This window comes from Mugil cephalus, chromosome 5 (genome assembly GCF_022458985.1).
Source record: "Mugil cephalus isolate CIBA_MC_2020 chromosome 5, CIBA_Mcephalus_1.1, whole genome shotgun sequence".
NCBI classification, from domain to species: Eukaryota; Metazoa; Chordata; class Actinopteri; order Mugiliformes; family Mugilidae; genus Mugil; species Mugil cephalus.
The window spans coordinates 16,912,901-16,940,310 of NC_061774.1; the positions used below are offsets into that span (position 1 = coordinate 16,912,901).

A 27,410-nucleotide genomic window follows, 5' to 3' on the forward strand; every position below is an offset into this window, starting at 1 on the left:
TCTTGAGCGCAAATTAAAAGATAATTAAATATAGTACTGAAGGCAAGCCTTTATAGTGATGTGGTGATCAGTCACTACAAAGCAAACAACCCTGCTTCTAATAGCATAGAAACACTACTTAGTCCAAAGTCCACAGGTATTTTTATGGACCTGAAAGTCTACCGTTCCTTTCCAGCGAACTACCGCCTGGAGATGAAAGACACAAGTAATTATTAGAGTCGGTCAATAACCCATCTGTCCAAATAGCAGATCGCTTCTAAAAGTTTGAATTGTTTTGCAAGGAAGAGATAGAGTCAGTGGTATTTCTCTTTCACACAGACACACACTCAAATCTGTGTGTCCATCATTCAAGAGGATATAACCTTCAGACTTACCTCGACTATATCACTCTCCTGCTTTAACCAAATCCTAACCTGATCCTGGACTTAAATCTTTTCTATCATGTGAATCATAGCGTTCACATTATGGAGACAGATTAAATCCCAACAACGTGAGGAACTCGAGTACAAACGTACACAAAGGATTAAATGGGGAAAAAAATGGGACCTATCTGTACTAAAATAAATCTACATCTACAGCCGACTATAAAACTCTTGACTGCTTATTGGCACACCTGTCACTTAAAATAGTATCCCTGCCTTCTTTCACCTGGAACTTGAATTGTAACATGTCAGCTACGCATTCCCTGCTGTGCTATCAAGTCCACAGTTTGTCATGACATAATCTATAAAGGCAGCTGGTGTGTTGCTGCGAGTGTGTTTAGCAACAGAATAAATCAAGACGAAAGGCTTCATATGTTCGCAATTTCACGTCTTGAATTATTGGAAGTTATTCGGTTGATCTCCGAAGTGAGTCAGCATACATTAGCGAAATTTATGTTTTCCCCGCAATGTTTCTTAAAGCCGCTGACATCATTTTGGAAACATGCTGCACCAGTAAATGAACTTCTAAATCCTGAAAGACTTATTTTCTCTTTTTAGCTGTAAAACTGAGAATAATGAGACATCAGAATCACCATTAAAACCACATTAGTCACATTGCGGTTTCAGAGGTCATAGTTTTTGTTTATCCACCTACCCATTCTGCGGCTGCTGTGTACTCGCGTGGCCCTGCGAGAGCGGCGTGTTAAGTTTAGGCGAGTAGGCCACAGGTTTAATAGCGGGTCCTGAGTTGGCAGTACCACCACCTGCTGTAAATGGCCTCGCCATCTTGTTAATGGCTGTGCTTGGGGCAAAGGAGTACTTTGGCTGAACAGAAGCTGCAGTAAGCGAGTCCTGTGAGGGTGTGGGAGAAGGAGAGACAATGCGGCACAGTGCACAACATGCAGTTAGACATTTCTGACAAGAAAAGTTTCCTTCCTCCGCCGTTGCACAATCCCGACGTTTTTTTCTGGTGCGGGGCTAATATTTTCTCATAGCGAATGATTACTACATACCGCTCTGTCAAAGCCTGCAGGCTTTTCTCTACACGCGGAAGAAGTACTTAAGAAGGGTGAACACAGCCATTTTATTTGTGTTGGCAGTCAGCCAAGGACTGGACAAGTAATGCGCTTCTGCTGGCGAAAATTCTCAAAGTGAGAAGCTGTCATTTGTAACAGACATGTCTCGCTAATGAGATTTCTCGCCGAGCATTATGCGCCGACTGAAGAGTGCCCCTGCTGTAATGGAACACTGGCTTTATGTTGGCGTTATGTTCGAGATGCTTTAATAAAAACAGGGTGCAGTAGAAATCAGTTGATGACACTACTGCACTACTCAAACTTTAACCACTTGAGCGAGTTGCTCTCAAGATGATTGATAGTGCAACCGAACGCATCCATTTCTTATCTCGTTGCGGGGATTGTGCAACGCTTTACAGAGAAATAAACTAAAAGAAATTCCAAAAGCAACATTCACAACACTACAGCCAGGAAACAACTCATTTAGCAAGTCACCGACGCTTGGCTAATGCACAGAGCGCGGTGATTCATGTGAATTTAAACACAAAGTGACGTAACGCACCCTTGAACACAACAGTGAGTAATGATTATAGGAAGTCTCGGATTTAATGTCACGGCACACCACGACAAGCCATCCAGGTGTTCATACAGTGGTGAGTGTTTGATATAAATACAGTCCTACCTTCTGGTTCCCGCCGGCTTTGAAAGCTCTGAAGACAGAAGAGACAGAGACGGTGATTAAAACTCTGAGTCACCGAGTCCACATCAAAAACACACATCACATCGGTTCTGTTCAATCTCATTTCTGAATAAAGTTTTAACTATAAACTGATCAAATTATTATATGCATGTTATATACAGAAAAATATATATTAAATTTAATATTTTACCAGTACCCCAGTATTAGTATGGCACAGACAACTGAATTACAATAATTAAAACTTTAATAAATGACTGTAAATACAAATATGTTGCAGTATATAATTACTGTAATAATCTAGCAGTAATTAGTATTGTGACTGAACTCCACATAGACCAGCAGAATGAAAGGGAATGAATCATAAACGCTCGTTATAATTAAATCAATGCATCGATGTGTAAAATATGGAGGATTCAGGACGTTCATTTGTATCGTTTTTGTTTCTCACGCTCCGTGCACGTATTTACAAATCAGTAAGGTGGTAAAAGTGACTGACGGGCAGTTAAAGTATCGCAAACACCAAAACGTCACAATTTTCCGATACACTGCACCGTGTAAAAGTTTTAGGTGGGGAAAATGCTATAAACTAAGAATGATTTCAAATATAAACAATGACTGTTTATTTTTATCAATTCAGAAAAATCTCAGTCACATCAATATTTGGTGTTGCTCCCCTTTGCCTTCAAACCAGCATCAATCCTCATAGGTCCACTTGTACAAAGTCAGGGATTTTGTAGGATGGTAGACGCAGCATTCGGCCAAGGACACTTTGTGTCCAGCAAGAGTTGCACCAAGGACAAGAGACTCAACTATGCACGAAAACATAGGAACTGGGGTCAGAAAAATGGCAGCTGGTGCTCTGGACTGATGAGTCAAAATTCGAACTATTTGGCTGCAGCAGAAGGCAGTTTGTTCAGTGAAGGACTGGAGGGAGCTACATTAATCAGTGTCTCCAGGCAACAGTGAAGCATGGTGGAGGTTCCTTGAGAGTTCGGGGCTGCATTTCTGCAAGCGGAGTTGGGGATTTGGTCAGGATTGATGGTGTCCTCAGTGCTGACGGATACAGGCGGATACTTATCCACCGTGCAACACCATCAGGGAGGAGCATGATTGGCCCCCACATTTATTCTGCAGCAGGACAAAGACCCCAAACATACAGCCGGTCAGGTCATTGAGAACTGTCTTCAGTGTTAAGAAGAACAAGAAGTCCTGGAAGTGATGGCGTGGCCCCCACAGAGCCCTGATCTAAACATCATGGAGTGTGTCTGGAATTACATGAAGAGACAGGAAGGATTTGAGGACGCCGACATCCACAGAAGATCTGTGGTCAGTTCTCCAAGATGTTTGGAGCAACCTACCAGCCGAGTTCCTTCAAAAACTGTGTGCAAGTTGAAGAACTGATGCTGTGTCGAAGGCAAAGGGTGGTCGCAACAAATACTGAATACGTGATTTAGATTTCTCTTCTGTTCATTCACTGCATTTAGTTAATTGATGAAAATAAACTCTTAACGCTTACAGACTTACACAACACTGTATATATCTGTAGTGACCTGATTCACCCAGAAAGATACTTGTCTTACATCTTTTCTTAAAGTTAATCCTAGGATTCACATTGCAGCAGACCAGACCTCCATTAAATGCTGCCAGCTCCTAAAGTAACTACGCAAACAGCGGGCGAGAGGACGGCGGTGATTTATGTGTGCCGCACAAAGCCGTGATAGGGTTAAGTGAGAATGAACCAGCCCCGCAGTCACCCTTATTGTTTCAGGCTATAATCACCCAAAAACAATAGACGGCACTTCCTGCGACAGTGAGAAATGAATACCCACTCATGTCACCGCCTGCGCAACCACAGATAGAGCGGCGTTAAAGACAAAATGGCAGAAGGGCCGAACAGATAGAGAGGAACGAGCGAAAGGGAAGGAGGCACACTGACATGTCAGTGCGTGCCACGTTTCTGGGAAGACGGGATCAACGTGACGTCCGTGTGTCTGAGCTCACATTAGCCTGCAATTTGATGAGTCACGCACTCGAAGACGGGGATATAAGGAATGTGTACGAAGGATGGCTCTTTTTTTTTGATGTAGTTTTTCTATACTGAATTTATTTTGGCACACCGGACTCAAATGAAAGAAACGTGGAGGTGATTAACTCGCGGTTTCCTTGGAAGAAATTATTTCCGCTCGGGCCGAGCCGACCTGTACGAGCACCGCATGAGATCATTTCCCACCTCATTTCACGGATCACTTACTTCAGCTGAAGCGTGCTCGGATTTGGAGCCGATGACTGATAAAGTCGGAACTTTCACCACACACAAAAAAAGAAAAAAAAAAAAAAGCCATGATACAGTAATCACCGGGAAAACTCCAACCATAACCCTGTGAGACCAATCACTGACAGCGAAACAGTGAAATATGGGCCTAATGCGTCCCAGCAGAGGCCGTGTTATCTCTTTCTTTGGAAGGCGAAAATCTATTGCCCATATTTTTTTTGTGTGATTCCACTCCCTATAAAATGCTCTGGATAAAGCTTAAAGCTTCCCCATAAAAAAAAAAAAAAAAAAAAAAAACGCCACCAGATGATCATTGGTGTTGAACAAAATGAGACACTAAACGCAACAATAGACCATATCTCATCGCGCTGCAGCTGTCCTCCTCTCCTGACATTAAAAGAGCCGTGGACGGGAGCCAAGGCGCGAATAAATAAAACTGACAACCGCTCGTCTCCGTGAAGTGTTTGAGGAAAACAATATTTGCTTGTGTCACAGCGTAATAACAGCGGGACAGGGGTTGAGATGAAGAGCGGAAGACCGGGGGATTCGTGGGAAGGGAGCCACGGGTGAGAAAGCAGAAGAGTGGAGGAATGTGAAATGTTTACAAAAGCAGGACTCCACAAGGAGATGAGAAGTAGAGCAGGCAAACCGCAGAGTGAAGGATAAGGAAGGGCCGGTGTTAAGTAAACACGGCGGCTTATTGCGAGCCCGGCAAAATATTACACCCCTCCACCGCGAGATAAAGGTGAAAAGAGGAGAACACATTCTTTCATTAAATAGGCTTAAGTTTTCAAATGCAGTTAATTTCACACGCGGCTCAAACGGCATTGCTAATTCTCATCCCCTCACAAAGCAGCCGTAAAGATTTTCTGTCTGTCTCTCTTTATTTATTTTTCTTTTAATTATTCCCATTTCATGTTCCTCTCCGAAACCCATCAATCTGTTCTCTCTCTATCCGTCTCCCGGTCACACTCCCATTAAAAGTAGCCGCGATCAGCGCGTGACCTCTGTCTGAATGTTGCCGTTACGGGGGGAATATTTTCGCTCCTTGCTAGCAAAGAAGCTCATCTAATCATACGTCAACCGCACGCAGTAGCTCGTTTCATTCCTAGTTATGACTTGTTGAATTATTTAGCACAATTAAACCACGTATCACACGCGAGTCCGCAGTAGCAGGACGACTCCGCTCAAAAGTCTGCATCGAGTCTTTTTATTGACGAAACGTCAGAAAATAGCCTCACGGTAACGGCCTTTTAATTTCCCACGGCCTTACACGACGTCTTCAGATCTCCAGCTACTCCGTCCAGACAAAAAAGCCAAAAATGGATAAACGTTTGACTTTTTTTTTTTTTTGCTTTAAATAAAACAGCTTGCAAAAGCAGCTGCTTTTTTTTTTTTTTTTTTCCCGCTATCAGTGCAGCTCGACTGCATATCTCTGGGAAATGTCAACTCCTGACAGTTTCATCATAACCCCAATTAAGACAATTTAACAGGGAGAGAAGAACGCGTAGGCCTACCGGATCGAGTTGTCGGGGAGGTCAGAGGACGTTGTGCGAATGCGAGGGGAGCGCCGAATGCGCGGCAAATATTCACATTAAATGAAAGTATCCATTTAAAGGCTCTCGCTATCTGGAGGGTCGCATAAATGACTAGCAGCTGCTCTGACTCTCAATTAACTAAAGTGAACAAACAAGATTTGTAAGGAGTCTCGTGGCGAGTAAAATGAGCGAGATAACACGGACACGTTCCCATTACGTAGGAGGATCAAACACATAAAAAGTCAATAGATTCTCATTTTTCTGAGGATTTTTGGTTCTTCGATAATTACATTTACTTTACAGTTCTTTGGGAGGGCAAACTTTGTCTTATAATTAAGCTCTTGATGAAACAGTTCAGCTTCTACTCCACAGAGATATTTTGTCAGGACTTTCTTATGTGAGCAGGTATAAGTGGGGCCTATAGGAAGGTTGTCTGGCCCTAATTAAAATTACAGAGGGAGTAAAATAAAATAAAAAAAAAATATATATATAACGAATCCTGCCTCAGACTAAAGTGTTTTAGTCTGAAGAAAGATCCTCTAATTCCATTATGCAGCGGAGGTATTATGTAAGGTACCCAAGGTTGATCTGAGAATGGTTTATTTGAGCAGAACAAAGGCCGGTGTCTCCACCTAATAGCAGCTGGCATGCCTATCTGCTGCTAAGTGCAGACTACTCACCCCCTGCTCTTGCTTTTTTGAGATGATAAGGACAGAATATTCGTGTAAGAACAAGTGAGCTCAGAAAGCGGTTAGCTGTGCCAGTATCACACAACACTCCAGTTAACAATGAGGGTTTTAAATGCATAGATACCTAATGGAAATAATGCAGGATTAAGGATAATTCCCAGATGTTAGGAATATTTGTTTATTATGAGGTTTAATTGTGCAAAAGTGGATAAGAATGAACACAGATATAGGTTGTTATTATTTGTATGTCACCTATAATGCTCGTTACGTTTTGAAGGATGAATTGTGCACTCGTCTTATAAACTCACATGCCAGTTCATCGGGTGCAAGTGAAAACTAATGCATCGTTAACAGCCCTGCGCTGAAACTTCCTTCATGTAACGTTCAGTTAATGTGGCAACGGCATCAGGAAGTAAATCACCGGCAGGATCATTTTTAAAAGGATGTAGTTTGTGGTGCTGTTAAACTGCGACATATCACACCCTTGTGTTCCTGTCGCTGGGGCTAACACGGGGCAGGTCCACGTAACAGAAACATGTGCCTGCACAACCGAATACAATTCAGTAGTAGTACTACAAACCACAGCCCCCAACATGAGTCAACAGCTCTCTAAGTTATTTGAATCTGATGCCTTCATAAAGCCGAGATGTAGCGCAGGACTGTTGTACTGGAATGTGTTTACACTGGTGCATCTAATGGACTGGCAAGTGGCTGCCAATGCACTGTCTGCAAGAGATCATTTGTTACAACTAACAAGACTTTACACTAACGAGACATTTTTAGGAGCTCGAAACAGAGCGCGAGGTCTAAAAATAGCGCTCCGTTCTGTAAAGACAGGGCAACATCTGAAGAGGGACTAATTAAAGTGCAGCTCCTAATAGTCTTACACCTTTGTGGGCGGATTTAAGGAAAACGCTCGTGCAACGATGTAGGTCAGGCCTCTTCTGAACTTCTCAATCTCAGGGAGATTGAGGCCGAAAAGCAAAAAGAGGTGACGCCACCTTCACCTGCGGCTCCTTCCTCTCACGGAGCAACCTTTCTGCAAATTGTGCGCCACTCTGCCCAGCTGTTTTTCAAATATCCTGCTAACTACAGCACAGACAAAGAGACAAACACGTTCAAACGTAACCCCCTGGAGGAAATAATTACTTTTTTTTCCTCCACCCCGCGGCGTACAATGGCGAGGCTACGACTTTGGAGTAAAACTGACTTTGAGCCAGGTCTAAAACGAATTTAAGCCTCAAGGAAGCGAAATAATGGAATGCGTGAAGTGATAATTTTAATGTATTCCGCAACTATATGTCACACTGGGGCGAACTTCAAGGACATTTCGGTATCTCATCTTGCGCAAGTATGAATAAGCGGGGGTGTATGTTTCCTGGTGATTTATGCCGCTGTTCGAATGAGATAAAAAAAACGGGAGGCCGAGTGACCACGCGGAATAACTTATTGCCGGGCGACTTACTTGCTGAGGGTGAGGGTGAGGGTGTCTGTAGCTGCTCTGATCTTATTCTGTGCCTCCACGTGAGTCATGTCCTCTGCATTGGCGTCGCCGATGGACACCACCCAGTCTCCCACACCGATGCCGGCCTGGGCTGCCTTCCCGCCCGGCGTCAGCTAGAAGAAAACCAGAGATTAGAGGTTAGAGGACTACGAGGGAAAAAAAAAAAAAAAAAAAAAGTCTTTCTGGGGCGTGTTTTAACCAATACAGCGATAAAATACTTCATCGCACAACTGGATAGTCAGACAACCTATCAGAGCAACAAATCATGTCAAAGTTTTTTTTTTTTTGTGATTTATCTAACATCAGCCATTTGGTTGTGATTAAAATCAACTCTACGGTGCCTACACGACGTCTCGGCCCCGTGTTGCCGTTGCTCGTCTGTCTGTTACCACAAAGCCCGGCCAAACGGTTTGACTGGCCTGGCAAATCTTCACCGAGCGTAATGAATTCCAAATGTTGCGAATCCAGAAATTCAGCCACTAGAATTTTGAGGGCTGAGGGGGGGTGCGGTGGGTTTGGGTGGGGTGGGGGGACTTCGGGCTGAATTGACCAGTTAAATGAAAACATGGCAAAACAAGAAATCTGCCATTTGGGCATTTAACTTACAATCAGTCGTCGCCGTAAACACTCTCAAAACCCACTCCAATTCACTTTCAGCGTCATTATCCCAGTGATTATGTTGGGTTATAAAATAAAACATAAACCACTGTGGGAAAACACGGACTTGAATCGAATTATGCGACAACATTACCTATCATCATCTCACTGATGTCAGCGGTTCGAAACCACAGCGAGCACAATCTAAACACAGCGAGGGTCAGAGGACTTTGCGGTAACGTCTGTTAACACCTAATCATCGAGTCTGTTGGGTCTGTTTCCGAGTTTTCTGCTTCACTCATCTGCCGGGAACAGTCATTACGGGTCGTCGTGATGTCATCGCTCCGCAGCGCATGACTTACTGCAGATGTGAGTCGATAGTGGCAGACGGGGGCCGTGTGTTCACAACAGTCAGATCGTTTACAGGAACCAACCTCGTTCCCATTCACACAGGTAAGTCATCCGCTGACAAAAGAATGACATCACCCTCTCACTGTGTCACGTAGTCGGAGCTGGATTTACGACATGAAGAGCCTCACGTATGCCGATCAGGCGTAACATTATGACCATGTTGGTCTCCCTTGTGCCTCATCAGAGGACAGATACGGGGGTTTTCTATATATTACACAGATCCGGGGCAGAGATGCCAAATCGTGTTTAGTAAGGGCTTAGTCAGCTTGCCCGAGCGGCTTAATGAAACTCAAGACTTGTGTCAAACCCTCAGATAACTAAAGAACAAAGTGTTCAGCATCAGATAAGTGAGCGAGTGAGAGGATTTCTGGCAACACATGCACACACACACACACATAAAGAAAAAAAACTTATTAGGATTACTCTCTGATGTCACGGATCCCTGCAAACGTTAGCTCATCAAAAGCTCAGAGGACTCGGCGGTTCAATCAATAGGCTTCTGCCATGTTCAGCTAAGCTATCACACTTGCCGCTTTGATTCTGCACATTAAACATAAACAGTTGCGCGGGCGGGGGAGGTAATGCGCTCGGTAAAGCGATGACAGGCCCGGGCTGAAGAACCCCTCCGCACGCCACAGAGACAGCCAAGTTGAAGTCAGCGGCGAATCGAAACAAGGCAAAGCTAAAAATAGGAAGAAGAAGGAGAGAAAAAAAAAAAAATGCATTCCCCGGAGGCCGTCCACTTATTGTACAGCCAAGTTTAAACATCACTTTAATTGCCTTTGATTTGCACTCACTGGAAGCAATTAGAGGGGTTAAGAAAGAGATCATTTCTCCAGTTTAGAAAAGACTTCAAATGGTTTCAACAGCTTACGCGCAGGAAAAACAGCTTTCACGCGGACACATGCGACGCGCTCCGAAGGAAAGAGCCACGGGCTTCGCGTGATGCCTCTGAGGTTCGGTGCAGAGAGACCTGCAGGCCCGCTTCCACGTTATATTAGACAGTAAATCTTCAGCATCTTGCCATTTTGCCGAAATCAAACATTTATAGGCATTAGTGTCATGGGGGCTGTACTTTTTCTTCCCTTTTTCCCCCTCCAATAACATGAGCTTCTACGAGTTTCTAATAAAGATGCTCATTGCAGGGGTTACTTTTACAAATCTAATGCTATAGACAATGCAATTATTAAGGAACAACTTAATAAATTATCTTTTTAAAGAATGGTATTTATACCCCGGTAGAGTTTCTGGGTCAGGTTTGCAAATGCAGCTACCTTTATTAATATTATTATTAGTAATAGCAGTAGTAGTGTTCCACTGTTACAGCTGATTTAACCTGCACCGCCTGTGTCTAAACGTGCTGTAGATTTAAAGGTAAAACATGAAGTTATTAACGTGCGTCTGTGCGAGCTGCGTTGACGGACACAGACACCTGTGCTCCTGGCTCAGGTTCAGAGTGCAGCTGCTCCCTCACTTGAGAAGGCAGCAGTTAAAGTTGCTGTGTTCAGACCTTTGGTGGGTGGAGGGGGGGGGGGGGGGTCGGTGAGGTGGAGTGGGGTGGGGTGGCGGACAGAAACCCTACACCCACCTCCTCCTCCTTCTTCTTAGCCCAGCAGTTTGTCAATACAGCGAAGGACAGTGGAAAACATGTTCTTGTTCTTGCAACACACAAGAGCCGGGGACCCGAGGTGACGGTGACGGCGTTGCCGTGCCGCCGCGCGTAGTAAACAGGGGAGGAGGCTCATCGTGTACCAAATGATTTTGCGTAAACACGATCGGGCCTCACGTCACGCGTAACGGCATCTGCGCCACTTCAAGTATTTATCCGCAACCAGCCCCCAGCGTTTGAAGCGCGATTCGAGGCTTTCTGGCAGAACACGGCAGCAGATCGGTTTTTGGTATCCTATCGAGTTTCAAAGCGTATGGCCAACCTTTCAAAATGCAACGTATTGAGTTCGTCTCCGAGGTGCTACCCCGGAGTGAACTCACAGGTGAGCCAGGGCCTCGTACTTGCTCTTGCTGTTTTTTTTGCCCGAACCAATAATGCACTAAAGTTTATCTGCGGCCGGTTATATACTGGCTGTGTAACTCTGCACCGGCTCACTTTTATACTTTCCACGGCTATTTGGGGGCAGAGAGACAGCCTGTCCTTACATCACTCACACGGCACAGCTGATGCAAAGCCATAAATATCACTCTGAGAAATAGAAAACCAAATCTGCAAGTATGTGCCAACCCCCAACCCGTAATGACTGCAGTGGAACACCTAGCACTAACTCACCTTAAAACACTGCTCACAACATAAGACATTTACATCCAACCAGGAGAAATACCCCCTGCGGCCAATGTATCAGTACGTACTGAATTATTAATCTGCTCCTGGAACAGGGCCTCTTTCACCCGGAGTCTGACTGTGTGTGAGATAGACTGTGTGTGTGTGTGTGTGTGTGTGTGTGTGTGTGTGTGTGTTTGGGGGGGGGGGGTTAAGAGGATGGCAGTGATAAAACAACAGATGGCCTACAACTCAGACCGAGGCGCACGGAGATCCTGGGATATGAGGCGCACGGCTGACACATCCAGCTGTGGAGGTGGAGAGACGTTCGCAAATCTCACTCATTGACATGACATCATCCGCAATTTCCCCCCCGAACATTTGATTTCAGTGGCGTGGCATGTGTTCGCCGATTGAAACCAGATGGCGCTCAGGAGGCTCAGTTATGGCATCATAATGTTTATGGAATCGGCGATGGCACGAGACCCGGGGCAGAGACGCGGACGAGCTCCTCCGAGGAGCTGCGGAGCTTCCAGCGAGCGCAGCGGCACGGAAACGGCGTTACGACGTCGACTCGCTCCCACAGTTTTATGCCTTTCCTGCTGGAGCAGGATGTTGGAACAAACAACTTCGCCTAAGTAGATCCCCATCTTCTCTTGGATGTCTGGCGGAATCCGAAGACAGACACCGTGCAACCGTGACCGTAGGGTTACATTACATCAATGCCGCACGGTTAAGTGGTTAAATGGACTCTTTCACCAAATGCCTTTGTGCACACATGAATATCTGTTCAGTCGTCAAGGTTAGTTTTCTATTTGTTATTCCCCGGCTTTTGACAAGCTTTATTATGACCGAGAAAGAAACACTGATGTCACTGGAAAGAGAACAAATTTACAACAGATACTCTTCATTACGGTCTGGAGTGATGCAGATTGCAAACACATGGCATTTACAATGACAGTGGAACAGAACGATTCAACGAGCTGCACAATCGAAGGAGCTTTTTTAGAGTTGTCGGAGTTCAGCCACGCTAGGGTTTAAAAGCGAAGGTGTGACCACCTTCCTAACGTGGTGCGTGACTCATCAGAGCATGGACATGGGCCTTTCTGAGGGCGTCCCGTGGTGTCTGGCAACAGGACGGGAACCGTCGAGCTGTTCCTAAGACATTTCGTGCGCTGCTCATCCCGTAGCGTCATCGCTATGCGGTCGGGGTGCCTGGTCTGGTCTAGGTGGGTGGTTGCACATCTAAGTAACATCCACACAGATGCCAGGTCCAAATGTTTAATGTTGTGGCTGATCTGTGTATTTGTCCCCACTTAATGGCGATGCAACACCAAACAGCTGGAGTGTCCTTTTAAATCTCACTTAAAAGTGCAACAAACATGCAATTCTAAACTCGAATGGAAACGCTAGGTCGCCGGGGCCGAGCTGCATCCAGCTCACGTTGAAGAAAGAAAGGAAGAAAGGTCTACGGACGTGAATAGCTGTGACCAACATCACCTTGTCGATTTCATAATGCCAGGAGTATAATAACATGCTTTCTAATTGTTTTTCCTTGGTGTGGCGAAAGGTCGGGAACACTCAGTGTTGATTTTACTGATTAGAAACATCTACCGCCATGAGGCTAAGAGAACTAAAGGAAACCAGATGAGTCCCGAGAGAAGGCCGCGGTTATTAAAATGAGCCGAATAAAAGCTACATGCACATTTTTTTCAACTGATAAATGGACGCATATATATTCATGCGAAGGTCAAAAAGCGATTTTTCCTTTTCCCAGCGACTTGAAGTTAATGGCCATCGCTTCTCTGATCTCACTGGGAAAGCATTCCTCGGGGTCCCTCATGTGGATGAGGAAAGTGAGTGTGGAAGACATGTCGGACAAAGAAAGGAGACAACAGGATTGTGTGTTGGCAGCGACAGGGTGGATACGAGAAAAAATCCCAGGAATGCTGAGAAAGCACAGCCTTTTTTTTCAGGCCGCGCAGACGGAGGAAGGAAACAAGAGCCGTGGAAGCACATGGAAACCACTATACCAAGTCACACGCACGGGAGGGAACCGGCCTCGGACCCGCAGCTTCCTAAATCAATACAAAAACCTTTCGCAGCGCGATGAGCACGCGGTAAATCATCTAATATGAAGTCATTCTGAACGTCCCAATCTGGGCCAGGCTCAAACAATCCCCCTCTAATCTTCACAAAAAACAAAAAAAAAAACACGTCTCCGTCAGGAGTTATCACTCGCGATCTCTCTGCCTTACAAAGACTGTAAGAGCCTTTTGTCCCGTCACTTCACATGTTCTTCATTTCGTAATCGCTTTTAACTGACTGTCTGCGCGGAGATACTTATCTCATCAGCCACAAGCCGACGAAGACAGCCCACTCACTGAATTCATCTAATGTAAGCCCAGTAAGTAAAGGCTTGGGTTGTCTTCCTGTTACTAAGGGATACTGTATATCTCGGAGGTTTTACAGCTCTTTGTAGGGCTCTTTTTATCCTCTGTGACTGTGGGATTCACTGCCCCTTCTTTTATGACGAAAGTCCCTGAGAGCCAAAGGGGGAAAAAAAAGCCTGTCACATCTTTATAACTCCTGTACCCTGAGGCCCGATGGTCTGCTGGAACAAGCACCAAAGATATAAGCCACTGACCGGTCATTAAAGCGCCGAGCTTAGAAACGCTGACTTTCTCCCCCCCCCCGCTACATAGGAAGCAATTACGAACCATACACCAAGCTGCTTAGAATAACATGAGTCTGACAAAATTTATGGAGATGGTGCAAGAGAAACGCTTTGAACTATGGAAAATATAAACCACATTTCTGGGAAATAATCACAGCGTGCATAATGTACCTGGGCCGCAGAAAAACTGAACTCCTCCACCGCTTGATTAGCCAAGACGCCATACGAAACAAGTATCACTGACTCACAAATTGATATTCTCCTTACAATACGCCTCGCCTGTCTAGACTGAGAAAGTCAACAGCTACATCCCCACCAAAAATCCCTGTTTTGTTTGAGGCCATTCGTCAAAAGAGTTTTTTTTTTTTTTTACATCTGTTTGGTCTTTTAAGGGCAGAGGAGAATGTTTCTTGTCACAAATCCAAGGGGAACATTGTGTTTCTGACTGCGATGCCTGCCAGAAAGCAGAACAAATACAAGACATGTACTGACAAGGCTGGTGATAACTGCTGCCCTCACCGCAGGATTACGTCAGCTCCACTCAAACACCTCAACCTGACGCTATCCGCAACACAATAGCGTCTCTGTGCATCAAATTAACGAACGGGCCGCGCTTCATCTCGACGCACGGCGAACGGAGGGCACGCGCCGGAAATACGTGCAATTACCCATTAACTCCCAATTACCTTCGAAGTGAGAAACACGTGCAAATATTGAACAAAACTGATGACTTCATAAACGCAGATCAGCCCGACGCTTATAGATCAGAGGCGTCTCCAAGGCAGCGACACGACAATGCGGCGGTGGAGAACGAGTCCTTAATAGAAAACCCAATCTGCGTGCGCAATAGCTGGCAGCCGAGCCGGAATGATTTTAATGTGTGCGCTCGCGTGCGTCGCTCCGAGTGTGAGTCCGTATGTTTGTCAGGCAAAGCCGCAGTGCACTTATAAGGCCTGGAAAGTGGCTGCTGCTGCTCTTGTCAACAGCAACATTGGTTTATTTGAAAGTTCATTGAGTGAAAAGGAGCTGACCTAACATGGAGAGTGCACAGCGTTGCGGACAGCCGCGCGCAACATGTCCTTGTGACCACTGAATGGTATCCGTGCGGAGACACTGGAGGTTAAGACTGGAGGTGTAGGGGGCTGATGTAGGCGGCGTAACAATCCGAGTGTAAATGAAAAGCAGCGCCACAGTCTGCAGATAAGACTATTTATATGCTAGCTTCATGGCTAATAAAAGTGAAATGAAGTGGATGTGTTCATTTCGGGTCACTGAGGTGACGAACAGTGCACTTGAAACTTAACTTGTTAACAGACCGAGGTTTACATACACATATATCACATATTTAAAAAGAGTGTAAACACCGCAGTGTTGCACAAAAGTCTAACAGCGCTGTCTTACCCTTGACACGGTGAGGGGCATGCTGAAGTCCTTGCCCCCCTGCAGCCTGAAGCCCCAAGGCGCTTGGCCGCTGAGGGTAACTGAATACATGTTCATAGCCTTGAGAGAAAAAAGAGAAAGAGAGAGAAGGAAATGTCAGAAAGCCCGGAAAAGGTTTCCATGGCCATACGTCCTTTTCTGCTTCACTAAGGCAGTCGAGCTGCTTGTTGTCCGCTTTAGTCTCCAGGACTGACACACACACACACACACACACACACACCAAAGATTTATTTGACAGTACACACTATTTGTAAGGAAAGTGAACAGCCTTGCCCTAGTATTTCTTTCACTGTGTCCGTCAGCAGGACAATTTGTGTTGACCCACGAGGCGATAAACTGACATTCCCACATGCAAACCTCTGTCTCCGTAATCTAAGGAGAGCGTTTCATATAGTGGATGAATTGAGAGTTCATATTACTCAATGCAAATGAGAACCAAAGGGAATACCGGCATCACACGTCGGCCGGACAACACCAGCAGCGACCATTCTACTCATTCGGGCTAAATATAGGGCGTACTAAATTCAATGAAACATCAGCCTCCTTGCCCTCGACATCCAAACTGGCCTTGAGACATTTTGGGATTTTACATAATTTCCGCGGAGGTTAAACTTTATTGACATTGACAGGCAAGGCACTAAATAGCCGGGTCATTTTAAGAACCAAAGGCAACTTGAGATGCAGAGCTATTGGCTCCAACCAACTGACCACTGACCTCAGTCCTTGCACCCCTACCCCTGCTCTTCCTCCCTCCTCCCCCGCCTCCCCCACCCCACTACCAGGTGTCATCACCCTCTTGTGACGCACGGCCATCCAGCCGAGGTGCCACCAAGCAACCCTACCTTGTCCTCAAGGGCCGGCTGCTAGTCCGAAACCTGGGAAGAAAGCTGAAGAGTCGGCGAGCTGGGGCAAGCAGATTCTCTCCCTGCTGGCAAAGCCTACCCCTGATGCCGTCTGTGTCACAGGCAAGCCCTAGCCTCCGCTCACTCCTCAGAGGCTATATAAGGAATGTAAAACTACACCAAACTATTTCAGCCCAACACCCACATGAGTCACAGGGAGAGGGGTGGTGGTGGTGGTGGTGGGGGGGAGGTGGAGGAGGACGGAGGGAGGTAACGTCAACTACCCCTAGGTTTTGGCACAGACCTACTACAGAAAAGTCAATCATTTTTGTTGTTTTTTTTAAAAACTTTTTGTTTAAAGTGCACTTGAGAAATGGCGCACGGCCACAACTGAAGTAGCGCTTATGGAACATTCTTTCGGGAGGGACTGAAACACAGCACAACCAAACCGGCAATTATATTTTAACATCAGGTTCTTAAAGCAACAGAGAGAGCGCTCGTACAGTAGTGATACGCTCGTACATGACATGGACATGGACAAAAAAAAAAGTCCTTTCTCAATAGCGTGGAATAGTATGAAGCAACCAGCAGATAATCCCTCAAATCATCCGAAAACCTTGAGAAAACACGTTGCTTTTGTGCACACTCGTGGCATGGCCTTTGTGGAGGGTGCAGCCCTACAGTTTTCCCCATATTATTCCTCTTATATATATATAAATCCAAGGGCTGAGAAAAGCCACTATGACAGACTGTTAAAAACGGTGCAAACAAATAAAGGCGCAAGAGCTAAAATAGTTTAGAGATCACTTGTGCTAACTGCACACAGTAAATTGACTGGCAAGAAGTTTTAAGCATAAGCATTAATCTGAATGAACTGCGGTTAATTAAATAGCCTGTACATTAACCCACTGCAGGAAAACACCAGGCTTAGCCAATAAATTCTGAAGCAAGTGACCTAGTCTCAGTTTATATGGCACTGCTATTTATAATCTCCTATAACGCTGCTGTAAGAAGCTCCACAGGAACTTTTTTTTATACATATGTGAGTGCACATTATCCTCACACACACGGAATTACACGCTTGTTTCCCTTATAGTTACCAGGCGGCGCAATTAAGAGCTTATACAGCTTACTTTTAAATGATTTCAGTGTGTCTATTTGCCTCTGGTAATTAAACGGTGAAAGGCTGCGGAGCAGAAATAAACACAGCAGAGGAGAGAGAGGTGGTGGTGGTGGTGGTGGGGGAGAAGCTGGATGGGACGCGAAAACTGCACAAACTACTGGATTTCTAACAAAAAGTATTAGCTCGGGCTACACGCAGACAGAGTTCAGAGCGGAAACTATTAATTGGCCAGTGGGTCTCAGCACAGAAACACACACGCACGCACAGTGACTTTACGCTAGAGTGGGTTTAAAAAAGTTGGGGTAATAAAAGCAGCAAAAGGGACTGGAACTGTTTTGGATAAATGAATTAGCCTACCTCCGGCCCCTCCTTGTGCTCCCCAGACATCACGAGTGTTCCGGATAGAGAAAGTCAGTCGGTGAGAAAGAAGGCAACTTATTTTTTTTTTTTTTGTTTGTTTCCTTCGTCTCGGACTTCCTTGAAGTGCGTGGACGTCAGAGGCACCGTGGACGGTGGACCGGATCATTCCCTCACATTCTTTTTAGTGCGAGTCGGCGCACACGTCACGAGTCACGTGGGGGCCGCGGCTTCATTTCATGCTCCGCGAGGCTGACAGCCCACGTCACGCTGGAAACGCGCAAATCTGCCATTTATTTATTTAGCACTTTTATGAGTTTAATGTGTTCAAGTGCCCTTTCAGTCAGAATCTTGCTTTTTAAAAGCAAACTCAAGACCTACCCCTTCAGCTTTTAATTGAAACTATTTATTTAGTTAGTTATTTACTATACAAATGTTTGATCTCTTTTATTGTTAATAGGTGGATTTTTTTTATTGCGTTTCTTGTTTTCCTTTTAGCATTTTGATTATTTTTAGTTAGATTTATTTTTCACTTTGTCCTCTTATGATTTAGTAGTTGGCATTTTTTATTGTGTTATTAGCATAATTTTATCACATTTTCTCTTGTTTGCCTTTTAGCATTTTTATTATTTTTAGCCTGATTTGTTTTTTAAGTTTGTGCTTTTTTTAAATAAATAAATAAATAAAAATAAATAAAAATTTAAAAAAAGCCTGCAACCATCAACGCGGAGTGTGCAGAGGTGGCTCAGACATTTATTTCCTCAGGAGGCCAAGACCGTTTAATATTTCCAGGAAGATGCTGAACATGCTCTACCAGACGTTTGTTGCCAGTTCCCTCTTCTGTGCTGTGATGTGCTGAGGAGGCAGCACTAAGAAGAAGGACACTTGGTGACTGGACAAACTGAAACAGAAGGCGCTGCTCTGTGGTCGGTGCAGAGCCGGAGTCCCTGACAATCGGTGGCAGAGGAAAGTACCTTGAACCAAATCCGGTCCACCACCCCCTACCCGACACCATAGTTTAGGAAGAGAAGCTCGTCCAGTGACAGGCTGCTGTCTCTGTCCTCTGCTCCACGGACAGGTTGAGGAGGTTGTTTGTCCCTCAGGCCATAAGATACCTCCCTGTGAAGAAAAAACTGGAATTTGTGGTCATTACTGATACTGCTGTATATTTTTACACAGTATTATATATATATATACACATGATAGGGACAAATAAAAAGTCACCACCTGGATTTAACTAAGTGTTAATTGGCCTCCTGTTGGATAATTACTGCATGGGTGATTATCTTTCAGCTGGCAACAAGTTATTTAACCCCAACTGATGCAACCAGTAGCTTTTAAACAATCAGGTCAAAAGTCACATATAGTTGTAGAAAAGATGTTAGTCTGTTTGAGAAGGGTCAGATCATATGCAACAAGCAGAGAAAACATGAGATTGAAGCTACTAAAACTGAGTTAAACTCTGTCCAACGGATTATGAAAAACTAGTAGGATAGTTGTATGTAGGAGCCATTGTCTTCAAGGGGGAAATGTGATCATGATTTAAACATTTAGTGAAATAAAATTGGAGAAAAACAACAGTAGAACTCAGGGCTATGTTTAATAGTGAAAGGAAGAGCATTTCCACACGTACAATGTTAAGTGAACTCAAGGGATTGGGACTGAACAGATGTGTAGCCTTGAGAAAACCACTAATGAGTGAGGCTCACATAAAGAGCATATAGATAAGGAGCATAAAGACTGGACTCTGGAGCAATGGAAGAAGGTCGTGTGGTCTGATGAGTCCAGGTTTACCCATATCCAGAAAGATGGCATCAGGGTAAGAAGAGAGGCAGATGAAGTGATGCACCCATCATGCCTATAGCATTTACCCTATAAGGCTGCAGGGGCAGTGCAATTGCAGTTGATCAGGTCTAAGATCAGCAACATTATGCCCAAAGAATTAAATCAGCTGACCACCTGAATATACTCAATGACCAGGTTATTCCATCAATGGATCCAATATAACAGTGGCAGGACTCGTGGGGCTCAACTTGTGAGCATGCATATGGATTGGCCACCACAAAGTCCAGACCTTAACTCCATTGAGAATCCATCTATCTATCTATCTATCTATCTATCTATCTATCTATCTATCTATCTATCTATCTATCTATCTATCTATCTATCTATCTATCTATCTATCTATCTATCTATCTATCTATCTAGGTCGAACATAGGTCTTCAACAGGGGCTCCGCGACCCCTAGGGGGCTCTAGGAGGTACTGCAGAGGGGGGTTGCAAAATCTTTGATTGATTAGACATTTTTATGTACATATTTTTTAATTTCCCCCCAAAAATTACATTTCTTTAAATACACATTAACATAAATCCAACATATTTTAGTAAAGGGGTAAATGGAGACAGAAGACGTTATATTTCAGTCAGTTCAGTCAGTTCAGTCATTCAGCGATACAGGAGCAGTCTCAACATCGCACCATTTCACACAGAGCTGTCAGTCTATGGCTTGGTGATTCACTGTCCCTACTATATTAAGCTATGTTTAAAGTTAAAACTTAAATCTGTCAATTATTTTCTTTGTCTGTAAATTATGTTTATGTTTAAGGTGGTTACACAGCACCCGGCCGTTGAATTTCTTTGAAATAAAAAATTAATATTTTAACCTGTGTATTATTTGAATAGCTTAGTATTGAATGCAAAATAATAATAATAATATCCTGATTTTAGGGGGTGTTTTATTAAATGCTCGGCTAGGCAGCAGATGTCCAGCAGATGGAGACAAACTACCACAAATAGGAGGTGGTACCCTCGGGGTGCTGCCCCTGCTCCATCATCATCACAGCGAACAACAAGTGAAGAAATCATGAATCATCAGTCGGGGCCTTCAGTCGAAGCTTAGATCATTCATTGCAGATCGGCTCGCTTTTAAGAGTCTAGTTACAGCAGCTAATACTCGAATAAAAACATTTTAAGTGGTTTGTATTAACGTAGCGGGACCGGCGGCCTATATATATATTTTTTATTATTTATTTTTTTGTGAAAGATGGCCGACAACGGAGCACACCAGACCGAGGAGGACCCGGCCGCAGCTTTCCTGGCTCAACAGGAGAGTGAGATAGCGGGGATAGAGAACGACGGAGACGGGCCCGGGTCGCTGGAAGGAGCCGGTGGTTTGCAGCCCTCCATGTCGGACACCTATGGCGAGTTTGGTAGCACAAAGATAATGTCATGCAAACAGGCTATCAGGAGCTAGCTGCTGTGTTCACCGGTACTTGCACTGGGCTGGTAGTAGAAAAAAAAAAAAAAACGAACCGAGGCCCTGATACACACACACACACATTTAAAAACAAACACCACCAGTATGATAAAGACGCTAAAGAAGTGCTCGTTAAACACGTTTTAAAAAAGGGTACAGAAACTGCACATTTAAATCAAACTACTTGGGTGTTAGCCTTGTAGCAGCTACCTACTGGTGCGTTTGTTTGTACACGTACACATCCTCACTACTACTACTACTACCTCATTAGTGACTGCACCATACAGCGGCCACTTAAAATAAAGGAGGAACAACTAACATTAGTACAAAGTAAACATCGTTTTGTTTTTTTTGTTCCGGAAAATCCTGTCCTGCTAACTGACGAAGCTGGTCAGAGACACAACAGTGATCAAACAGGTGCTGCAGCATTTCTGAGCCAGGAGCAAAGTGACTCTAACACAGTAGTAGTAGCAGCGAGCATATGCTGGTGAAAGGAGCTGCTCCTCGAAGCCCATCTTAACTTTACACTTATTTATTTGTTTGTTTTCTTTTTTTTAAATCATGATGTTAGACGGGTTTGAAGATGAGCCTGCCACACTGAACGGAGACATGTTTCAGGTGAGCTTCACTCTGCCTCTCATTATACTGTGAAGTCCATCTCTTTATGTGTTTATGGTTGAGCTTTATCACCATCAAATAACTTCTATATAAAGTGGTGGATGTGCCATTTAGGTTTTAATCAGGTTGCCGCTTTGTACTTGTGCTTCCTGTTCTCCAAATAGGAGTCCAATGGCCCCACGGACAGCTATGCAGCCATCGCCCAGGTGGATATTCAGAGGCAAGAGCCAGAAAGTTTACGCAAGTGGAGGGAGGAGCAGAAGGCACGCCTTGAGGAATTAGGTGAGCAACGATGTTCCCGTTGCGGGAGCCGATCAATCGTAATCGCGTATAGAATTCATTTCCTGCTTACTGCTGTGATTTATAGCTTTAAAACGATTTTAATTGTAAAATCCACAGTGCAGCGTATCTTTTATGTCTTTATCTATGTTTGTGTTGCTCATACGCCCGCTGGGCCGCCCTGATAGGTACACTTCCAGTAACAGATGGGAGTAACGCCACTTTTTCTCTTCAGGACTTGGTGCCTTAGATTTAACAGTGTGTGCTTCCTGGAGAGTTGGGTCCATGTTGACTTGGGTTTGGACGATATGCTTTTCTCCTGATTCGATTCCTCTATGATTTATTTTGGGTGCCGATTCGATTTAAATTGCGATTCTTTTTGGTTTTGCTGTTTTTTGCGATTTTTAGTTTGCTTTTTTGACACCAGACCACGAGAAAATGTTAAACGATGATGATGTCTATGGGGAAAATGTGGATTAGCAGCTAAAATTAAGGACAATTGAAATCGGTAATGACCCATATGAACTACCAAGTAACAAATGGTCCACAAACATTGACATGTGGCCAGAAATCAGTTATCCTGATATTTATATGGACCAGATTTCAACGGCAGGAAATGCTACACTTATACTAAAGTATGATCTTTTGGTAATTTATATACAGCTCCAACGGCTTTGTACTAGAGTACTTCCTTATTTGGATTTCAGTTAGTTTACGTTAGTTTTAGTTCATGTTAGTTACGATAGTGTAGCTAAATAAAAGATGCTAACGCTGAGAGCTTTACTGAGAACTAACGTTAGTCCTACAATATGTAACTGAAGGTATGATTTCATCAAAAACTAGAAAAAATACAGCATAAATTAACATCATCCTCCACAAAATGTGAACCACGACACCAGGTTTCTGTGCCTGGATTCCAGTTGTTCCTTCTAATGCAGCGATCCATTTACTTCTCTTTTCTTTGGCTTTCGCAAGCCTGTAAAAACATATTTCCGACTGTTTTTCAGATCAGTTGGTACACTCAGTTGCACAACAGCGCTTCCCTTTTTATTCACTTTTACAGTTTGGACGCTGCTAAAGCCTATGATTCAAACTAAAGCTGCTAATCTCCATGTTCAACTGTCACTTTGTGCCACTCAGCGGCCGTAACCATGGAGACTTCCGCCTGCTGTGATTTCTCATGCATATCCTCTGGCATATAAACCAGCTGTTTGAGCTTAAACTCTTAACTTGAACTCTTAACTTAACTATACTTATACTCAAAGCCTGGACTACATATGAAAGAGGTAAAAAAAAAAAAAAAAAAAAGTTGTATAGAAAAGATATATACTTTTCCACATCTAAAACTTGCCAACAGAATGAATGAAATACATAAAGTTTCTGAAAAAAAAAAAAAAACGCTACATTTATCTGCACACAACAGATTAACATACTTAATAAAGTGAACTGAAACCCTCTCTACAAAACCTGGACTGCACGTAAATGCATGCATGCGTTACAGAGTTTACAAATAGCATCGGTTTGTCGACTGTATTTTAGTAATATTTTAATTCAGCCACAGTACAGTAGATACAGATAATCAGTATAAACATGTAAATTACAGCGACGGAGCGGGCTGAGGCAGAAGCAAATAAAAAAAAAAGGTGCAACTGTCGACTGCACGTCCATGATGCCAATCTCCAGTTTTACCGCTCTATTAAACTGAGATGTGGTGACTGTGGAGGTCATTTGAATGCAGCCATGTTACCTTTGAGACGTGGTGCATTTTCCTGCTGGTAGTAGCCATCGGTATTGTCACAACAACCTGCGCGCACTCAGACTGTTTCATAGACGCGTTAAACCTGCGAAACCTGCACATTTCTATTTTTACGCTCCGCTTATTAATGCACAATCTGCACAGTGCTCTATTTATATATTTTGTTTCTTTTACGTATTGTTCAATTCCTGTTTCATGCTTATTGCACCGACCACCACAACAAAATCCTCTTACGGGCAAACGTACCTGATTCTAATCCTGATTCTGAAGCAGCTGGGCCGTGGCATTTAAACAATACTCTCTTGGTACAAAGACAAAATATCCCTTACACTGTGTCTGCATGCCTAAATGCAAACGTGTGTCACGCCACGTGATTGGCTGAATGTTCTCTGTACCTATATTTTCATGTTATGGTTCTGTACAGACTGTGACATCAAAAGGACAATAAATAATCTAATTTATCTGTTTAATAATGTGGCCGGTGAGTGTAGATCTGCATGTCAGAGACAGCAGCTGTTTGCACGATACCCTGCTGCTCCCTTAAATGATGTCTGTGCTTATTTGCATCCAAAGCACAGAACTGGCAGATCTGGACTCAAGAGGTCACTAGAGACACACGTAGAGACACATTTAAATGCTGAGCTTGACCACGCAGACTCGGAGCCGCCTCTGCTTGATCATATCACCCAGGATGCATTTTAATACCAAAGTGTGGCCGATCCTTTCCCTCGTGGGTGTTTCTCTGATTGTTTTTTTCCCTCCTGTCGTTCCCTAAACAAGACACGGCGTCTAAGAAGGCAGAGGAAGAGTGGAGAGAGAAAGCCAAGAAGGAGCTGGAGGACTGGCACGTACATCAGAGCGAGCAGATGGAGAAGAACAAGGCCAACAACAGGTTAGGGGCTGATATTTCCCCCCGTTAACATCACAGTCGCTGAACTCGCTCCGTTCATCTTAACAACTCTTCTCAGTGGAAACGATTGAAAATGTTGTTCCTGAGTTAGTCATTGTGTCGCCACCGTATCGAGATAATATCGTATCGAGCAAATATGTTTTAAGCCAGTTTATTGAGCGATGTACAAGACTGCACCATTTGTGTTGAGCTCACTGCACAGAGGGGATCAATAGTTTGTCTCCTACCTAAAGATCGGTATCTCAGCCAGCGCCGCACGTCACGCTCACAAATACATTGCCGCCTTTCCTTTTCTCGACCGAGCTAACCACCTCTTCTTCTTTCGCACTTTCCAACAGACTCTGTCCACGTCTGGCACGGTATCACTCTGCATCTGTAGCTCTAGTGTTTTGGGAGTTTTTTTTTCCCCCCCGAGTGCCGAGAGACAATCCTCTGACGAGGAAGTAGTCCGTAGCCATGCGTCCAGTTCAGATGCAGTTCAAAAAAACAAAAAAAAAAAAAAACACAGGAAGCCGTTTAGCTAGAAGGAATGTGGACGGCACCGAGCAAGTGTCACAGTTTCCATCCGTGCTGCAGACCAGCGCTAAAGCTCTGAAAGTCTTTACTTCCTCCTCGTCAGAGGTGTTTCTCGGGCACTTTTACTTAACCCTTGTGAATTAGGCCCTAACTTTTCTCGGCTTGTTGTTTGACACTGAAACTGTTCTCCTCTCTCCCTCTTTTTCTCCCGCTCTCTCTGCCTTGCCTGCGTACTAGGATTGCTGACAAGGCTTTCTACAAACAGCCCAACTCTGATGTTATAGGCTTCGTGTAGGTTTAGCGTTCGTACGCTTTTTAATGTTGTGTTCCCCGCCTCCTTAAATCACCCATTTTCACCCGATGCATGTCCCACGCTTGAAGGTCCACTTTGGTAATTCTTGTGTTTTTATTGACTGCTACACGGGCCTACAACGTTAACTGTTAATCGTGTTTCCAGTACACTGAATGTGAACAGAAATGCATGAACTGAAAGCTGAGCAGTGATGTTGTGTGCAGGTGCTATTTGTGCGATTGAGTTTTGAGCATCGTGTTGTGGAAGCTGTTTGCTTGCTCCGCGAGCCGCTCACGTGTCTGTCTGGTCTGCCTCCCACCCGCAGAGCCTCCGAGGAGGCTTTCCTGGCGGAGACCGACGGCGACAGCCCCGGGACTGAGTGGGAGCGGGTGGCCCGCCTCTGCGACTTCAACCCGAAAACCAACAAGCAGGCGAAGGACGTTTCCCGAATGCGCTCCGTCCTCATCTCTCTCAAACAGACGCCTCTGGTTCGCTAGGGGGCGCCGCGAGGAGCTGTAGAAACATTTTTGCCTTTTCAGTTTTAATCTCGCACTGCATCAGAAGGATTTGTACGCCCTTTTTTTTTTTTCCATAAAAATCTGGTGTGTTTATAACCTTAAAACGAACTTCCTGCCTTTCTCAATGCCTATTATAATCGAACGATGTACTGACTCTCTTGTGAGAAGATGGACTGTTGTTACAACGTCCTTTAGCTGGTTAGCTTCACCACTGCTAAACTTAAGAAAATATTGTTACTGTAAGTTAAACATTTTCCTTTCCCCTTTAACTTATAAATTATTAGGTCAGCTTTTTTTGCATGCCTCTGTCAATGTCTTAGATGCACAGATTTTAGTTTGTTGTTTTTTTTTTTTATTCTTTGCATTTTGGTCAAACACATACTGATTATTAAGCACTACTGCAGATTAGATTGTAACCACTGAATGCCTCTCGTCAGTCTAGAACCACAAACACCTTCTTCTAATTACCGTATTTAAGGTAGCTAGCATTTTTTTTTTTTCCTCTTTCACATAAATAAGCTTGTGGCCTTTGTGATCTAGCTCTTACTCCAGTTTTGAGGATGTATCCGGATGGATTTTCAATCAATTAGACAAGACTTCAGCAAAAAAAAATCAAATAAATCATAATAATAATAATAACAATAATAATGATCACAACCAAAGATTTCTGCTATTGTCTAAATTTTCACGTGATTTGCAGCTTTTCTGAGCAAAAGTTTTATCAAGTTTTAACAAATTCTTCCTTTTTTTTAAAAAAAAAATGTTCTTAAAGAAAAAAACACGGTAATGTCTGCACATTGTTTCACATGTTGCCTATATGGACATTATGAACACCGAGAGAGTGAATGTTAAAAGGGAACTGGAAAATAAAAACAGTGGAGTATGATCACCTCAACTCGTTTGTCCTTTAAGTATTTCTTTGCCTCGGATAATCGCCGGATTGAAATGGCATTTGAGGGATTTTTAGCCACAGAGTTTAAAACCTTCAGATGTCAGGAGCAGCCGGTTGCAGCGTTTACATTTGTATTCAGCTTACAACCAGAATAAGAGCCCCTCACTAGACTCTCGATTAGACTGAATCCATTCAACAGGAAAATTGTAGCGTGCCACTTAATAGACACGATGTTCCTCTCTGGTCGGAACAGGGACGGATACGTGGGGGTGGCGGATCGACAACTGGTTCGAACAAGTGCTTAAAAAGATGAAGGGAATCTGAATTGAAGTGGGCAGCTCAGTTAAAAACGTGGAGCCTTCTTGGTCATTGTCTTCTATTGATTTTGTTCAGTTTTGGGGGGGAATCCTTCCTCTTCTGTTATATTGGCCATTATCAAGTCATTTTGAGCACATCAAAAAAACACGTTTAGGGGCATATGAACCCAGACTGGATCATTTTACTTAGCATCCA

At 44.0% G+C, this 27,410-nt stretch overlaps 2 protein-coding genes across 6 annotated transcripts in view; one reads left to right on the forward strand and one right to left on the reverse strand.

Annotated features, from left to right (window-relative positions):
* The window catches only part of pdlim7 (PDZ and LIM domain 7), a 33,089-nt gene extending 15,041 nt beyond the window's left edge, over positions 1–18,048 (reverse strand). The window contains exons 1-5 of one of the 2 annotated variants that reach the window (XM_047585072.1): positions 17,861–18,048; positions 15,500–15,598; positions 8,103–8,254; positions 2,121–2,148; positions 1,078–1,274 (exon numbers count right to left, since the gene is read on the reverse strand). In XM_047585072.1, coding sequence (XP_047441028.1) covers positions 1,078–1,274; positions 2,121–2,148; positions 8,103–8,254; positions 15,500–15,598; positions 17,861–17,890 — 506 coding nt within the window. In that variant the 5' untranslated portion in view covers positions 17,891–18,048. Of the gene's footprint in view, positions 1–1,077; positions 1,275–2,120; positions 2,149–8,102; positions 8,255–15,499; positions 15,599–16,380; positions 16,548–17,860 lie in introns of those variants that run through there. The other variant, XM_047585073.1, reaches the window with a different exon arrangement.
* A 2,632-nt stretch (positions 18,049–20,680) lies between these two features.
* On the forward strand, positions 20,681–26,900 carry cltb (clathrin, light chain B). 4 transcript variants are annotated; one of them, XM_047584802.1, is made up of 7 exons: positions 20,681–21,060; positions 21,688–21,734; positions 21,899–22,016; positions 24,550–24,661; positions 25,018–25,038; positions 25,433–25,486; positions 25,813–26,900. In XM_047584802.1, exons 1-7 carry the CDS (start codon positions 20,904–20,906, stop codon positions 25,982–25,984), a joined length of 681 nt encoding a protein of 226 aa, XP_047440758.1. In that variant the 5' UTR covers positions 20,681–20,903; the 3' UTR covers positions 25,985–26,900. The 4 variants fall into 4 exon arrangements, with proteins under 4 accessions (XP_047440758.1, XP_047440760.1, XP_047440759.1 ...); XM_047584804.1 differs by lacking the exon at positions 25,433–25,486; XM_047584803.1 differs by lacking the exon at positions 25,018–25,038.
* The last annotated feature ends 510 nt before the right edge of the window (positions 26,901–27,410 follow it).

What these genes read in the sequence shown, in the direction of transcription:
- cltb (XM_047584802.1), top strand. Translation starts at nt 20,904, where the DNA reads ATGGCCGACAACGGAGCACACCAGACCGAGGAGGACCCGGCCGCAGCT. An exon ending in AAGAACAAGGCCAACAACAG is followed by an intron (nt 24,662 to 25,017) that starts GTTAGGGGCTGA and finishes ACTTTCCAACAG; the next exon opens with ACTCTGTCCACGTCTGGCAC. An exon ending in TCTGATGTTATAGGCTTCGT is followed by an intron (nt 25,487 to 25,812) that starts GTAGGTTTAGCG and finishes TCCCACCCGCAG; the next exon opens with AGCCTCCGAGGAGGCTTTCC.